At 53.3% G+C, this 15,775-nt stretch overlaps 1 protein-coding gene across 1 annotated transcript in view; it reads left to right on the top strand.

Moving 5' to 3' along the window:
* Window positions 1–15,775, top strand: part of CCDC24 (coiled-coil domain containing 24) — a 176,100-nt gene that overhangs the window by 53,307 nt on the left and 107,018 nt on the right. Inside the window, exons 3-4 of the mRNA XM_086954158.1 lie at window positions 10,476–10,654; window positions 13,717–13,896. Of these exons, the coding sequence (XP_086810284.1) occupies window positions 10,476–10,654; window positions 13,717–13,896 (359 nt within the window). The remainder of the gene's footprint in view (window positions 1–10,475; window positions 10,655–13,716; window positions 13,897–15,775) is intronic.

Raw genomic sequence — 15,775 nt, 5'->3', positions numbered from 1 at the left:
ACAAGAGCCTGGACGACAGTTCTCCGAGTAGAGCAAGGTAACATCCATAAGATCTTCTGCAACCATCTTAAGATGGAGAAACAGATTGCAGCGACCTTTGTTACCTGCTGTCTCATTGAGAGCTTATCGTCAATAAGAAAGCCGAGGTTGCGGGCTACGGGGGTTGGATTTGGCAGAGGACCCATGTCGCAGGGCCAATGTCGAGGGCCCCACAGATCTTTATTTTTGCCCAAAATAACAACCTCGGTCTTATCACCGTTGAGCTTGAGCAGATGGGCGTGCATCCAGGCAGCAACGAGTGATAGGCCAGACTTCAAAGCAGAGACCTCGTGGCCCTCACTGCTAGAGAGAGAGAACACTATTGGCGTGTCGTCAGCATACGAATAGATTGTTAGGCCGGCGTCCTCCACGATGGTGGCAAGGGGTCTGATATAGATATTAAACAGCAAAGGGCTGAGAATCGACCCCTGGGGGACGCCGTATGCTGATGAGTAGACAGCAGATTCAACTTCTGTCGAAAATACCTGAAAGGTGCGTCCGCTTAAAAAGGAGGCAATCCAGGCCAGCGCAGATCCAGCAACACCAAGGGAGCGGAGAGAGTCAAGAAGGATGCAATGAGACACGTTATCGAACGCTGCACTCAAATCCAAAAGGATGAGTGCAAAGGTCTCCCCGCAATCGATACCGTGCCGAAGCCTCTACGCCACCCCAAGGAGTGCGGATTCAGTGGAATAATGTGCGCAAAACCCGGATTGGGACGGATGGAGATATCCCACATTTTCGACAAACAAATTAAGCTGGGTGTTCACATGTCGTTCTAAAATTTTAGAACATGCAGGCAGCAGGGATATGGGCCTAAAATTTGCTAGGTTCGTGATGTCAGCGCCGGTCTTCTTCAACAAGGAAACGACCATGGCATGTTTCCACTCCTGTGCCATTGTAGACTTTATAAGAGAGGTATTCAAAAGTCTCATCAGGACTCTCCATGGCTCGAGGTCCAACAGTTTTAAAATTTTCAGAGGGACATGGTCCCGAGGGGAGCCTGACCTGATACAATTTAGGCACGATAAAAAGGTAGTGTCATCAAACAAAGACCAGTCGTTGATGATCGTTGAAGGGAGGGGAGGACTCCCAGAAGTAACCACCAGTGAGGACTCAGCAGATGGGGGGGGGGGTAGACAAAAATTCATGAATACACTCCACCTTAGAAATAAAGAAATCAGCAATGGCATCACACTGTGGTTTGTCCAAAGCCGGAGGAGAAGGTACCGTGTCTGCTCCTGTTAGCTTCTTTATCATTGTAAAAAGAGTCCGCGGACAATTCTGGGCTTGAGTGATCATAGATGCCGTAAAAGTGGCCTTGGCCAGTTTACAGTTAACATGATATCTTTTTAGTGCCTCTTTATAAGCTGCCTTACTGGGGATTGAATAGAAACGCCTCCATTTTTTTCTAATGCCTTGCACTTGGCTCGTTGTGATTTCCATCAGAGCTTGTGTCTGCGAGGGTTCAAGTCGCTGAATCTGGAGGGGCCTCTGGACACGGGTGATTCCTTCTAGCATGACAAGAAACTGGAAGCTCCTAAAGTCAGAGCTGAGGGTGAGAAGCAACCCTCCGCAGGCAGGAGGGAGCAAGCTGCACTGTGATCTGAGTAAAGGTCTGAGCATTAAATTCCGAGTTCACATGCTTGAGCTTGTACTTGTGATTGCTTCCATTTTCGTGCCTTTATAATGCATCTTTCTAGATGAATTTTTCCTGACGGACTATGTGTTTTCTGCTTAGTATGAATTGGTTGACTTACTTTAAACTGCACACTTTCTCCTAGATTGCTCGGTATGCTGATTTTATGGTCCTCTTACATGGACCACCGGTGCATCCTATCATCTTGTTGCCTCTGGATCACTGGTTTAGTATCCTACTCTATTTACCGACATACTTGCTATTATTGCCAATACTGTTCTCACACTTTTTAGACTCTTACATCAGTAGCTTACTCAAGATCCTTAAGAAAGCCACAGCACTCTCTGTCACACGCTGAAACAAGTCGATCCAAGCTGAGAACGATTCGGTCTAATGGTTCCTGTCGTACAGCTTGTTTTTTTTGCTGCTTTTAATCCTAGCACAAGGAAGCCAGAATAAAAGGATGTGGTAAACCTTGTAGTTAGTTTTAATTCACTTCACTATTAGCAGTGCACTCCTCACAACACCTTGTTAGCTCACGTCTGGTCTTGGTGATAACACCTCTGACAAACAAAAACATCCCTGAGCTCCTCACTCGCAGCGAGGGGGTTGTAGGCTGGGAGGATTCCCAATGATGAAGCATGCCACCTCTGGTGGGTGAGGGAAACGATTCATGGTGCGAGGAGGATTCCTAATGATGAAGCATGCCACATCTGGTGGGTGAGGGAAACGATTCATGGTGCGAGGAGGATTCCTAATGATGAAGCATGCCACATCTGGTGGGTGAGGGAAACGATTCATGGTGCGAGGAGGATTCCTAATGATGAAGCATGCCACATCTGGTGGGTGAGGGAAACGATTCATGGTGCGAGGAGGATTCCCAAAGATGGAGCATGCCACCTCTGGTGGGTGTGGAAAACGATTCATGGTGCGAGGAGGATTCCCAATGACGGAGCATGCTACCTCTGGTGGGTGGGGGAAACGATCCATGGTGCGAGGAGGATTCCCAATGATGAGGCATGCCACCTCTGGTGGGTGAGGGAAACGATTCATGGTGCGAGGAGGATTCCCAATGATGAAGCATGCCACCTCTGGTGGGTGGGGGAAACGATCCATGGTGCGAGGAGGATTCCCAATGATGAGGCATGCCACCTCTGGTGGGTGAGGGAAACGATTCATGGTGCGAGGAGGATTCCCAATGATGGAGCATGCCACCTCTGGTGGGTGAGGAAAACGATTCATGGTGCGAGGAGGATTCCCAATGACGGAGCATGCCACCTCTGGTGGGTGAAGGAAACAGTCCTTCAAAAGGACCCCCCATTCGATGAGGATTCCCAATGATGAAGCATGCCACCTCTGGTGGGTGAGGGAAACGATTCATGGTGCGAGGAGGATTCCCAATGATGGAGCATGCCACCTCTGGTGGGTGAGGGAAACGATTCATGGTGCGAGGAGGATTCCCAATGATGAAGCATGCCTCCTCTGGTGGGTGAGGGAAACGATTCATGGTGCGAGGAGGATTCCCAATGTGAAGCATGCCACCTCTGGTGGGTGAGGGAAATGCTTCATGGTGCGAGGAGGATTCCCAATGATGGAGCATGCCACCTCTGGTGGGTGAGGGAAACTATTCATGGTGCGAGGAGGATTCCTAATGATGAAGCATGCCACCTCTGGTGGGTGAGGGAAACGATTCATGGTGCGAGGAGGATTCCCAATGATGGAGCATGCCACCTCTGGTGGGTGAGGGAAACTATTCATGGTGCGAGGAGGATTCCTAATGATGAAGCATGCCACCTCTGGTGGGTGAGGGAAACGATTCATGGTGCGAGGAGGATTCCCAATGATGAAGCATGCCACCTCTGGTGGGTGAGGGAAACGATTCATGGTGCGAGGAGGATTCCCAATGATGAAGCATGCCACCTCTGGTGGGTGAGGGAAACGATTCATGGTGCGATGAGGATTCCCAATGATGAAGCATGCCACCTCTGGTTGGTGAAGATAACAGTCCTTCAAAAGGACCCCCCCCATTCGATGAGGATTCCCAATGATGAAGCATGCCACCTCAGGTGGGTGAGGGAAACAGTCCTTAGAAAGGACCCCCCCATTCGATGAGGATTCCTAATGATGAAGCATGGCACCACTGGTGGGTGAGGGAAACGATTCATGGTGCGAGGAGGATTCCCAATGATGAAGCATGCCACCTCTGGTGGGTGAGGGAAACCATTCATGGTGCGAGGAGGATTCCCAATGATGAAGCATGCCACCTCTGGTGGGTGAGGGAAACGATTCATGGTGCGAGGAGGATTCCCAATGATGAAGCATGCCACCTCTGGTGGGTGAGGGAAACGATTCATGGTGCGAGGAGGATTCCCAATGATGAAGCATGCCACCTCTGGTGGGTGAAGATAACAGTCCTTCAAAAGGACCCCCCCCCCCCATTCGATGAGGATTCCCAATGATGAAGCATGCCACCACTGGTGGGTGAAGGAAACAGTCCTTCAAAAGGACCCCCCCATTCAATGAGGATTCCTAATGATGAAGCATGGCACCACTGGTGGGTGAGGGAAACGATTCATGGTGCGAGGAGGATTCCCAATGATGAAGCATGCCACCTCTGGTGGGTGAGGGAAACCATTCATGGTGCGAGGAGGATTCCCAATGATGAAGCATGCCACCACTGGTGGGTGAAGGAAACAGTCCTTCAAAAGGACCCCCCCATTCGATGAGGATTCCCAATGATTAAGCATGCCACCTCTGGTGGGTGAGGGAAACGATTCATGGTGCGAGGAGGATTTCCAATGACGAGGCATGCCACCTCTGGTGGGTGAGGGAAACGATTCATGGTGCGAGGAGCATTCACAATGATGGAGCATGCCACCTCTGTTGGTCGAGGGAAACGATTCATGGTGCGAGGAGGATTCCCAATGACGAGGCATGCCACCTCTGGGGGGTGAAGGAAACGATTCATGGGGCGAGGAGGATTCCTAATGATGAAGCATGCCACCTCAGGTGGGTGAGGGAAACGATTCATGGTGCGAGGAGGATTCCCAATGATGGAGCATGCCACCTCTGGTGGGTTAGGGAAACGATTCATGGTGCGAGGAGGATTCCTAATGATGGAGTATGCCACCTCTGGTGGGTGAGGGAAACGATTCATGGTGCGAGGAGGATTCCTAATGATGAAGCATGCCACCTCTGGTGGGTGAAGGAAACAGTCCTTCAAAAGGACCCCCCCCATTCGATGAGGATTCCCAATGATGAAGCATGCCACCTCTGGTGGGTGAGGGAAACGATTCATGGTGCGAGGAGGATTCCCAATGATGGAGCATGCCACCTCTGGTGGGTGAGGGAAACGATTCATGGTGCGAGGAGGATTCCCAATGATGAAGCATGCCACCTCTGGTGGGTGAAGGAAACAGTCCTTCAAAAGGACCCCCCCATTCGATGAGGATTCCCAATGATGAAGCATGCCACCTCTGGTGGGTGAGGGAAACGATTCATGGTGCGAGGAGGATTCCCAATGATGGAGCATGCCACCTCTGGTGGGTGAGGGAAACGCTTCATGGTGCGAGGAGGATTCCCAATGATGGAGCATGCCACCTCTGGTGGGTGAGGGAAACTATTCATGGTGCGAGGAGGATTCCCAATGACTAGGCATGCCACCTCTGGTGGGTGAGGGAAACGATTCATGGTGCGAGGAGGATTCCTAATGATGAAGCATGCCACCTCTGGTGGGTGAAGGAAACAGTCCTTCAAAAGGACCCCCCCATTCGATGAGGATTCCCAATGATGAAGCATGCCACCTCTGGTGGGTGAGGGAAACGATTCATGGTGCGAGTAGGATTCCCAATGATGGAGCATGCCACCTCTGGTGGGTGAGGGAAACGATTCATGGTGCGAGGAGGATTCCCAATGATGAAGCATGCCACCTCTGGTGGGTGAAGGAAACAGTCCTTCAAAAGGACCCCCCCATTCGATGAGGATTCCCAATGATGAAGCATGCCACCTCTGGTGGGTGAGGGAAACGATTCATGGTGCGAGGAGGATTCCCAATGATGGAGCATGCCACCTCTGGTGGGTGAGGGAAACGATTCATGGTGCGAGGAGGATTCCCAATGATGAAGCATGCCTCCTCTGGTGGGTGAGGGAAACGATTCATGGTGCGAGGAGGATTCCCAATGTGAAGCATGCCACCTCTGGTGGGTGAGGGAAACGCTTCATGGTGCGGGGAGGATTCCCAATGATGGAGCATGCCACCTCTGGTGGGTGAGGGAAACTATTCATGGTGCGAGGAGGATTCCTAATGATGAAGCATGCCACCTCTGGTGGGTGAGGGAAACGATTCATGGTGCGAGGAGGATTCCCAATGATGGAGCATGCCACCTCTGGTGGGTGAGGGAAACTATTCATGGTGCGAGGAGGATTCCTAATGATGAAGCATGCCACCTCTGGTGGGTGAGGGAAACGATTCATGGTGCGAGGAGGATTCCCAATGATGGAGCATGCCACCTCAGGTGGGTGAGGGAAACGATTCATGGTGCGAGGAGGATTCCCAATGATGGAGCATGCCACCTCTGGTGGGTTAGGAAAACGATTCATGGTGCGAGGAGGATTCCTAATGATGGAGTATGCCACCTCTGGTGGGTGAAGGAAACAGTCCTTCAAAAGGACCCCCCCATTCGATGAGGATTCCCAATGATGAAGCATGCCACCTCTGGTGGGTGAGGGAAACGATTCATGGTGCGAGGAGGATTCCCAATGATGGAGCATGCCACCTCTGGTGGGTGAGGGAAACGCTTCATGGTGCGAGGAGGATTCCCAATGATGGAGCATGCCACCTCTGGTGGGTGAGGGAAACTATTCATGGTGCGAGGAGGATTCCCAATGACGAGGCATGCCACCTCTGGTGGGTGAGGGAAACGATTCATGGTGCGAGGAGGATTCCTAATGATGAAGCATGCCACCTCTGGTGGGTGAAGGAAACAGTCCTTCAAAAGGACCCCCCCATTCGATGAGGATTCCCAATGATGAAGCATGCCACCTCTGGTGGGTGAGGGAATTGATTCATGGTGCGAGGAGGATTCCCAATGATGGAGCATGCCACCTCTGGTGAGTGAGGGAAACGATTCATGGTGCGAGGAGGATTCCCAATGATGAAGCATGCCACCTCTGGTGGGTGAAGGAAACAGTCCTTCAAAAGGACCCCCCCATTCGATGAGGATTCCCAATGATGAAGCATGACACCTCTGGTGGGTGAGGGAAACGATTCATGGTGCGAGGAGGATTCCCAATGATGGAGCATGCCACCTCTGGTGGGTGAGGGAAACGATTCATGGTGCGAGGAGGATTCCCAATGATGAAGCATGCCTCCTCTGGTGGGTGAGGGAAACGATTCATGGTGCGAGGAGGATTCCCAATGTGAAGCATGCCACCTCTGGTGGGTGAGGGAAACGCTTCATGGTGCGAGGAGGATTCCCAATGATGGAGCATGCCACCTCTGGTGGGTGAGGGAAACTATTCATGGTCCGAGGAGGATTCCTAATGATGAAGCATGCCACCTCTGGTGGGTGAGGGAAACGATTCATGGTGCGAGGAGGATTCCCAATGATGGAGCATGCCACCTCTGGTGGGTGAGGGAAACTATTCATGGTGCGAGGAGGATTCCTAATGATGAAGCATGCCACCTCTGGTGGGTGAGGGAAACGATTCATGGTGCGAGGAGGATTCCCAATGATGGAGCATGCCACCTCAGGTGGGTGAGGGAAACGATTCATGGTGCGAGGAGGATTCCCAATGATGGAGCATGCCACCTCTGGTGGGTTAGGGAAACGATTCATGGTGCGAGGAGGATTCCTAATGATGGAGTATGCCACCTCTGGTGGGTGAGGGAAACAATTCATGGTGCGAGGAGGATTCCTAATGATGAAGCATGCCACCTCTGGTGGGTGAAGGAAACAGTCCTTCAAAAGGACCCCCCCCCATTCGATGAGGATTCCCAATAATGAAGCATGCCACCTCTGGTGGGTGAGGGAAACGATTCATGGTGCGAGGAGGATTCCCAATGATGAAGCATGCCACCTCTGGTGGGTGAGGGAAACGATTCATGGTGCGAGGAGGATTCCCAATGATGAAGCATGCCACCTCTGGTGGGTGAAGATAACAGTCCTTCAAAAGGACCCCCCCCAATTCGATGAGGATTCCCAATGATGAAGCATGCCACCTCAGGTGGGTGAGGGAAACGATTCATGGTGCGAGGAGGATTCCCAATGATGAAGCATGCCACCACTGGTGGGTGAAGGAAACAGTCCTTCAAAAGGACCCCCCCATTCGATGAGGATTCCTAATGATGAAGCATGGCACCACTGGTGGGTGAGGGAAACGATTCATGGTGCGAGGAGGATTCCTAATGATGGAGTATGCCACCTCTGGTGGGTGAGGGAAACGATTCATGGTGCGAGGAGGATTCCTAATGACGAGGCATGCCACCTCTGGGGGGTGAAGGAAACGATTCATGGGGCGAGGAGGATTCCTAATGATGAAGCATGCCACCTCAGGTGGGTGAGGGAAACGATTCATGGTGCGAAGAGGATTCCCAATGACGAGGCATGCCACCTCTGGGGGGTGAAGGAAACGATTCATGGTGCGAGGAGGATTCCCAATGATGAAGAATGCGACCTCTGGTGGGTGAGGGAAACGATTCATGGTGCGAGGAGGATTCCCAATGATGAAGCATGCCACCACTGGTGGGTGAAGGAAACAGTCCTTCAAAAGGACCCCCCCATTCGATGAGGATTCCTAATGATGAAGCATGACACCACTGGTGGGTGAGGGAAACCAATCATGGTGCGAGGAGGATTCCCAATGATGAAGCATGCCACCTCTGGTGGGTGAGGGAAACCATTCATGGTGCGAGGAGGATTCCCAATGATGAAGCATGCCACCACTGGTGGGTGAGGGAAACAGTCCTTCAAAAGGACCCCCCATAATAATGAGGATTCCCAATGATGAAGTATGCCGCCTCTGGTGGGTGAGGGAAACGATTCATGGTGCGAGGAGGATTCCCAATGACGAAGCATGCCACCTCTTGTGGGTGAGGGAAACGATTCATGGTGCGAGGAGGATTCCTAATGATGAAGCATGCCACCTCTGGTGGGTGAGGGAAACGAATCATGATGCGAGGAGGATTCCCAATGACGAAGCATGCCACCTCTGGTGGGTGAGGGAAACGATTCATGGTGCGAGGAGGATTCCTAATGATGAAGCATGCCACCTCAGGTGGGTGAGGGAAACGATTCATGGTGCGAGGAGGACTCCCAATGATGGAGCATGCCACCTCTGGTGGGTTAGGGAAACGATTCATGGTGCGAGGAGGATACCTAATGATGGAGTATGCCACCTCTGGTGGGTGAGGGAAACGATTCATGGTGCGAGGAGGATTCCCAATGCTGGAGCATGCCACCTGTGGTGGGTGAGGGAAACGATTCATGGTGCGACGAGGATTCCTAATGATGAAGCATGCCACCTCTGGTGGGTGAGGGAAACGATTCATGGTGCTAGGAGGATTCCTAATGATGAAGCATGCCACCTCTGGTGGGTGAGGGAAACGATTCATGGTGCGAGGAGGATTCCCAATGATGAAGCATGCCACCTCTGGTGGGTGAGGGAAACGATTCATGGTGCGAGGAAGATTCCCAATGATGAAGCATGCCACCTCTGGTGGGTGAGGGAAACGATTCATGGTGCGAGGAGGATTCCCAATGAAGGAGCATGCCACCTCTGGTGGGTGAGGGAAACGATTCATGGTGCGAGGAGGATTCCCAATGATGAAGCATGCCACCTCTGGTGGGTGAGGGAAACAGTCCTTCAAAAGGACCCCCCCATTCGATGAGGATTCCCAATGATGAAGCATGCCACCTCTGGTGGGTGAGGGAAATGATTCATGGTGCGAGGAGGATTCCCAATGATGAAGCATGCCACCTCTGGTGGGTGAGGGAAACGATTTATGGTGCGAGGAGGATTCCCAATGATGAAGCATGCCTCCTCTGGTGGGTGAGGGAAACGATTCATGGTGCGAGGAGGATTCCCAATGATGAAGCATGCCACCTCTGGTGGGTGAGGGAAACGATTTATGGTGCGAGGAGGATTCCCAATGATGAAGCATGCCACCTCTGGTGGGTGAGGGAAACAGTCCTTCAAAAGGACCCCCCCCATTCGATGAGGATTCCCAATGATGAAGCATGCCACCTCTGGTGGTCGAGGGAAACCGTCTTTTACAGGGAGGCCTTGTCCTTAGTCCGCCTCTTTTGCCTTTTTCTTTCTTTTAACAGCACCGAGGGCTATTGTGTTTTGTGTTTTTTTTCCCTATTCATTCTCAGCTTGATAATTACTTACTCCTTGTTACTGTTTGCAAAAATATTTTCATGTTTTACAGCATTTCCATTAGTAGAAGAGTTTATACAAATGGCGCTGTTCTGTTTCTTTGGTGATTTCTACACATTGCAGCGAGGACACTGATTGCATCTAATATCATCATCTGCCTCCAATAAAATCTTCATTTTTCAGAAACCGTAATGCTGCAAAATCTGTAATTTGTTGCAATAGTGAAAGTTTATTTCTTTTTTTCCATGCATAGCCCCCTATTTTGGCGCACAAGCGATGGGAACTTAAGATGCATTTGGGGCTGCATTCATGGTGATGACCTGTAGAGAGAAGTAGTAAACTGCTTGACCTAACTCTTGTGCACCCCATCATATGATTGTATGAAACTGGGCTCTCACATTAACATTTTTACTTTCAGGTGGAGACCCTCCTGGAGCTGTGGAGGGAAGTGCGCTCCACTGGATTCTCTCCAAACCAGCGCCTTCCAGTCAGCAGCTGTCCTGTCCTGGCTGACCCGCCGGCCATCAAAGACATGGTGAGGCAGGAGATCCGCATGCTTTTGTTCAGCATACGGCAGAAGGCACGCAAAGAAGGCAGGTATGAGTGGCCCTTCTGTGAAGCCCTCTCATGTTTCCTTCAATACCAGCTTCTTGGTGTGTTTCTGGATTTCGCTATCAGAAGTAAAACTTTTGGTGTTTTTCAACATACAAAGTGTTGCAGGTTTCCCTGCGAAGCCCTGCACTACGTCAGGGGTCCCTTCCCTGCGCAGCCCTGTGCCGCATCGGCGGTCTCTGCGAATCCCTGTGCCGCGTCAGAGGTCCCTGCCCTGTACCACGTCATAGGTCCCTGCCTTGTGCCGCGTCGGAGGTCCCTGCCCTGTGCCGCATCGGAGGTCCCTGCCCTGTGCCGCGTCTGAGGTCCCTGCCCTGTGCCGCGTCTGAGGTCCCTGCCCTGTGCCGCGTCTGAGGTCCCTGCCCTGTGCCGCGTCGGAGGTCCCTGCCCTGTGCCGCGTCGGAGGTCCCTGCCCTGTGCCGCGTCGGAGGTCCCTGCCCTGTGCCGCGTCGGAGGTCCCTGCCCTGTGCCGCGTCGGAGGTCCCTGCCCTGTGCTTCGTCGGAGGTCCCTGCCCTGTGCCGTGTCGGGGGTCCCTGCCCTGTGCCGTGTCGGGGGTCCCTGCCCTGCGCCTTGTCGGGGGTCCCTGCCCTGCGCCGTGTCGGGGGTCCCTGCCCTGCGGCGCGTCGGGGGTCCCTGCCATGCGGCGCGTTGGGGGTCCCTGCCCTGCGTCGCATCGGGGGTCCCAGCCCTGCGTCGCATCGGGGGTCCCAGCCCTGCGTCGCATCGGGGGTCCCAGCCCTGCGTCGCATCGGGAGTCCCTGCCCTGCGCCGCATCAGGGGTCCCTGCCCTGCGCCGGGTGCTTGCGCATCCCTGCACCGTGTCGGGGGTCCCTGCTCTGTGCTGCATCAGGGGTGCCTGCTCTGCGCAATGTCGAGGGTCCCTGCTCTATGCCGCATCGGGGGTCCCTGCCCTGCGCCGGATGCCTGTGCAGCCCTGCGCCACGATGGGGGTCCCTGCTCTGTGCCACGTCAGGGGGTCCCTAATCTGTGCCGCGTCAAGGTTCCCTGCTCTGCGGCGTGTCAGTGGTCCCTGCTCTGCGGCGCGTCGGTGGTCCCTGTTCTGAGCCGCGTCGGGGGTCCTTGCTCTGCACCGCATCAAGGGTCTTTGCTCAGCGCTGCATCGAGGGTCCCACCCCAGCGCCGCATCGGTGGTCCCTGTTCTGCGCCGCGTCGAGGGTCCTTGCTCTGTGCCGCGTTGGAGGTCCCTGCCCTGTGCCGCGTCTGAGGTCCCTGCCCTGTGCCGCGTCTGAGGTCCCTGCCCTGTGCCGCGTCGGAGGTCCCTGCCCTGTGCCGCGTCGGAGGTCCCTGCCCTGTGCCGCGTTGGAGGTCCCTGCCCTGTGCCGCGTCGGGGGTCCCTGCCCTGCGCCGTGTCGGGGGTCCCTGCCCTGCGCCGTGTCGGGGGTCCCTGCCCTGCGCCGTGTCGGGGGTCCCTGCCCTGCGGCGCGTCGGGGGTCCCAGCCCTGCGTCGCATCGGGGGTCCCTGCCCTGCGCCGCATCAGGGGTCCCTGCCCTGCGCCGGGTGCTTGCGCATCCCTGCACCGTGTCGGGGGTCCCTGCTCTGTGCTGCATCAGGGGTGCCTGCTCTGCGCAACGTCGAGGGTCCCTGCTCTGTGCCGCATCGGGGGTCCCTGCCCTGCGCCGGATGCCTGTGCAGCCCTGCGCCACGATGGGGGTCCCTGCTCTGTGCCACGTCAGGGGGTCCCTAATCTGTGCCGCGTCAAGGTTCCCTGCTCTGCGGCGTGTCAGTGGTCCCTGCTCTGCGGCGCGTCGGTGGTCCCTGTTCTGAGCCGCGTCGGGGGTCCTTGCTCTGCACCGCATCGAGGGTCTTTGCTCAGCGCTGCATCGAGGGTCCCACCCCAGCGCCGCATCGGTGGTCCCTGTTCTGCGCCGCGTCGAGGGTCCTTGCTCTGTGCCGCGTTGAGGGTCTTTGCTATGCGCTGCATCGACAATCCCTCCCCAGCACCTCGTCGGTGGTCCCTGTTCTGCGCCGCGTCGAGAGTCCTTGCTCTGCGTCGCGTCGAGGGTCTTTACTCTGAGCTGCATCGAGGGTCCCTCCTCAGCGTGGCGTCGAGGGTCCCTGCCCAGCGCGGCGTCAAGGGTCCCTGCCCAGCGCGGCGCGAAGGTCCCTGCCCAGCGCGGCGTGGATGGTCCCTGCCCAGCGCGGCGTCGAGGATCCCTGCCCAGCGCCGTGTTGAGGGTCCCTGCCCTGTGCTGCATCGAGGGTCCCTTTCAAGCGCCGCGTCGAGGGTTACTGGGCTGCGCCAGGGGTCAGTGCGTGGGGCTGTTCTGCATTGGGGGCCTTGCGTGTGCCTGTTCTGCTTTGGGGGGTTCCAGCATCACCTTATGCCGCATCGGGGGTCCCTGCGCGGCCCTGTGCCGAGTCGGAGATCCAAGCGTTGGCCTGTGCCAAATCAGCGGTCCATGCGCTGCCCTGTTCCTTGTCGGGGGTCACTGCCCTGTGTCGCGTTGTGTTCCCTGGGCTGCCTTGTTCCGCTTAAGGGTCCCTGCGGTTCCCTGTTCCGCATCATGGCTTCTGCGCTGCCCTGTTTCACCTTGGCGCCCCTGCACTATCTTGTGCTGCTTCGAGGTCCCTGAGCTGCTCTCTGCCGCCTCTGAGCTGCATGCTGCATGCTGCTGCCTCGAGGTCCGGAGCTTTGCGTCATTATGACACCTTCTGTGGAATAGTCTTCCTGCCGAATATATGGTTTCCTCCTCCCTCAAGATCTTCCAATGTGCTCTCAAAAAACACCTAATAGAACAAGAAAATAAGGTGTAGCTGTACACTACCTCACATGAGCACACTGTCCAGGGCATTCAGTACTACCAGAGCATTGTCATATAAAGTGTATATGTTGAAGATGTGGACACAGACTGTAATGTCCTAGCCCCACACCTACATGATTGACTTATGTCCTGTGTTATAAACGAAGTACAACACTGCTGATACATGTGAAAAACATAAAGAAATAAATACAGATCAACAAAGTGATATTAGAAAAAAAAATGTCTATCTCTTTTTATAAAACATCTTGGGTTTCTTTTCCAGGGATGAAAACCAGGCTCTTTCCAAATACAACTCCCATGTTGTAAGCTTTGTGATGGGTACAGGCCGTGCAGGCAGTGGAGTTAGCCGGCCCATCAGTACCCGAGGACGAAATGGTGGACCAGAAATACCCAACAGGCCTTGGATTGCAGGTCGCAGTAGTGTTGCTGGTGATGAGGAGAGGTTAGTAAGAAGAAAAACTGCTGTCACTTTTTGACAAATCCTTGATGTTCTGTAAGTCTACTGGCAGGGGACCTGGTCTCTGCATAACCTCAAATGAAATAAGATTGAGCTGCCTTTTCTGTGTTATTTATTACTTTAGAGCAGCCTATTTAAGTCGTTGTCTTCGGGTTTAGCGTGGGGCCATGTTTGCTAATGGTCCTCTCTGTGGGAAGAAGGTGTCACATTGGTCCAGCAGTTAAATTGTTCAATGGTGAACTGAGCTCCGTCTGTTGTTCCATCTCTGGTGGTATTATCTCTGAACAGGGCTTATTGTAGCTCAAATCACATAAAACACAAACAAGTTGACCCCCTATGACCATGGATTGTGTAAAAATATTAGATCTGTTTTCGGTGGACCACCAAATCCCACCATATCCTACGAGATAGACTAAAGGCCATCGGTGTCCAAGATAACACTCTGAAGTGCCTGGCTTCGTTTCTGGAAGGAAGAGCCTTCCAAGTTATGGAAGGCGATCTCCTTTCTAGAACAATGCCTTTGACTTGTGGGGTGCCTCAGGGCTCCACACTGAGTCCTGCACTGTTTGACGTCTATATGAAGCCACTGTCCCAGATTGTCCAAGAGTTCGATGTCTTCATGACAGCCTACGCTGATGACACCCAGTTGGTGATTTCCCTAGATCCCAGAACCAACGGGGACACCGAAAACTGAGCTCCCTGTATGGAAAGAGCGATGGTTGGATGACAAAAAGCTATTTAAAATTCAATGGGGATAACATGGAACTAATGGTTCTCAGCAACAAGGCAGTCCCCAGGCCGTCTATCAGCTGGCCCAAATGCCTGGGTGATCCACCCACGCCAAAGGAATTGATCACAAATTTGGAATTCTGGCTCGACACGGACCTAACAATGGCAACCCAAGCCAAGAAACTGACAGGCATATGTTCTGGACTACTTAGAATCCTCCGCAAAATACTGGAGTGTATTCCCTTAAAACTCCGAAAGATAGTGGTTCACTCCCTGGTTACTTCATGCCTGGACAACGGCAATTCACTTTTTCTGGGGGCGACCAAGTTTGTGATCAACCGACTCCAGGTGGTCTAGAATGCCACAGCAAGGCTACTGTGCAAGGCCCCTACCCGGGAGTCAGCTAGGAAGTATTTAAAAGCTCTACACTGGCTTCTGGTTGAGGCCAGAATCAAATTCAAGGCACTCGTCATGACCCACAGAGCTCTACGCAATAAAGGCCCAAGTAACATTAGAAACCTGTTGACCTTTATGTTCCAAGTAGAAGCCTGAGATCCGGCTCAGAACGACTAATAAAACCCAAACGAATTAGAAGAGGCAGATGGGGAGGTAGATCATTCTTCCTCCTGGCACCCAAGCTATGGAACTCACTCCCACGCGAATCTCGTGTACTGACATCGCAAACCGCTTTCCGGAAGGCGATCAAAACATGGCTGTTCAAGCAGTATCGCGAATCCATCTCTAGCCTTCGTGAAGTGGGAATCTCGCAGCGCTGGGAAGCCCTCGGGTAGCTCCGCGCTCTATAAATCTATAAAATCTAAATCTCTAAGCTACATGGATGCGTTGTGACCTTGTCAGCACAACTTATATAAGTCTATAAAATTTAGACCTAATTTTGTGTTTTATCACATAATGCAAACCTAACGTAAGTAAAAGTAGTTCACATCTCTCTATGTAAAACAAGTTTGTCTTTAAAACATTTTAAATATAAATAGCAAGTGCTAGTGGAATGTACTCCTGCACCGTGCTTAGAGTAAAGTCGGGATCCACACTTGTGGTCAAGAAATATACTGTTCAGAGACAACAAATGGAACTCTGCTCTGCAGTGGTTGTTGGTATGTATCCTGCGGGGTGT

This window comes from Lissotriton vulgaris, chromosome 1_1 (assembly GCF_964263255.1).
Source record: "Lissotriton vulgaris chromosome 1_1, aLisVul1.2, whole genome shotgun sequence".
In the NCBI taxonomy this organism is placed as follows: domain Eukaryota; kingdom Metazoa; phylum Chordata; class Amphibia; order Caudata; family Salamandridae; genus Lissotriton; species Lissotriton vulgaris.
Note: the sequence above shows the minus strand (reverse complement) of the source record. Positions and strands in the feature narration are given on the sequence as shown.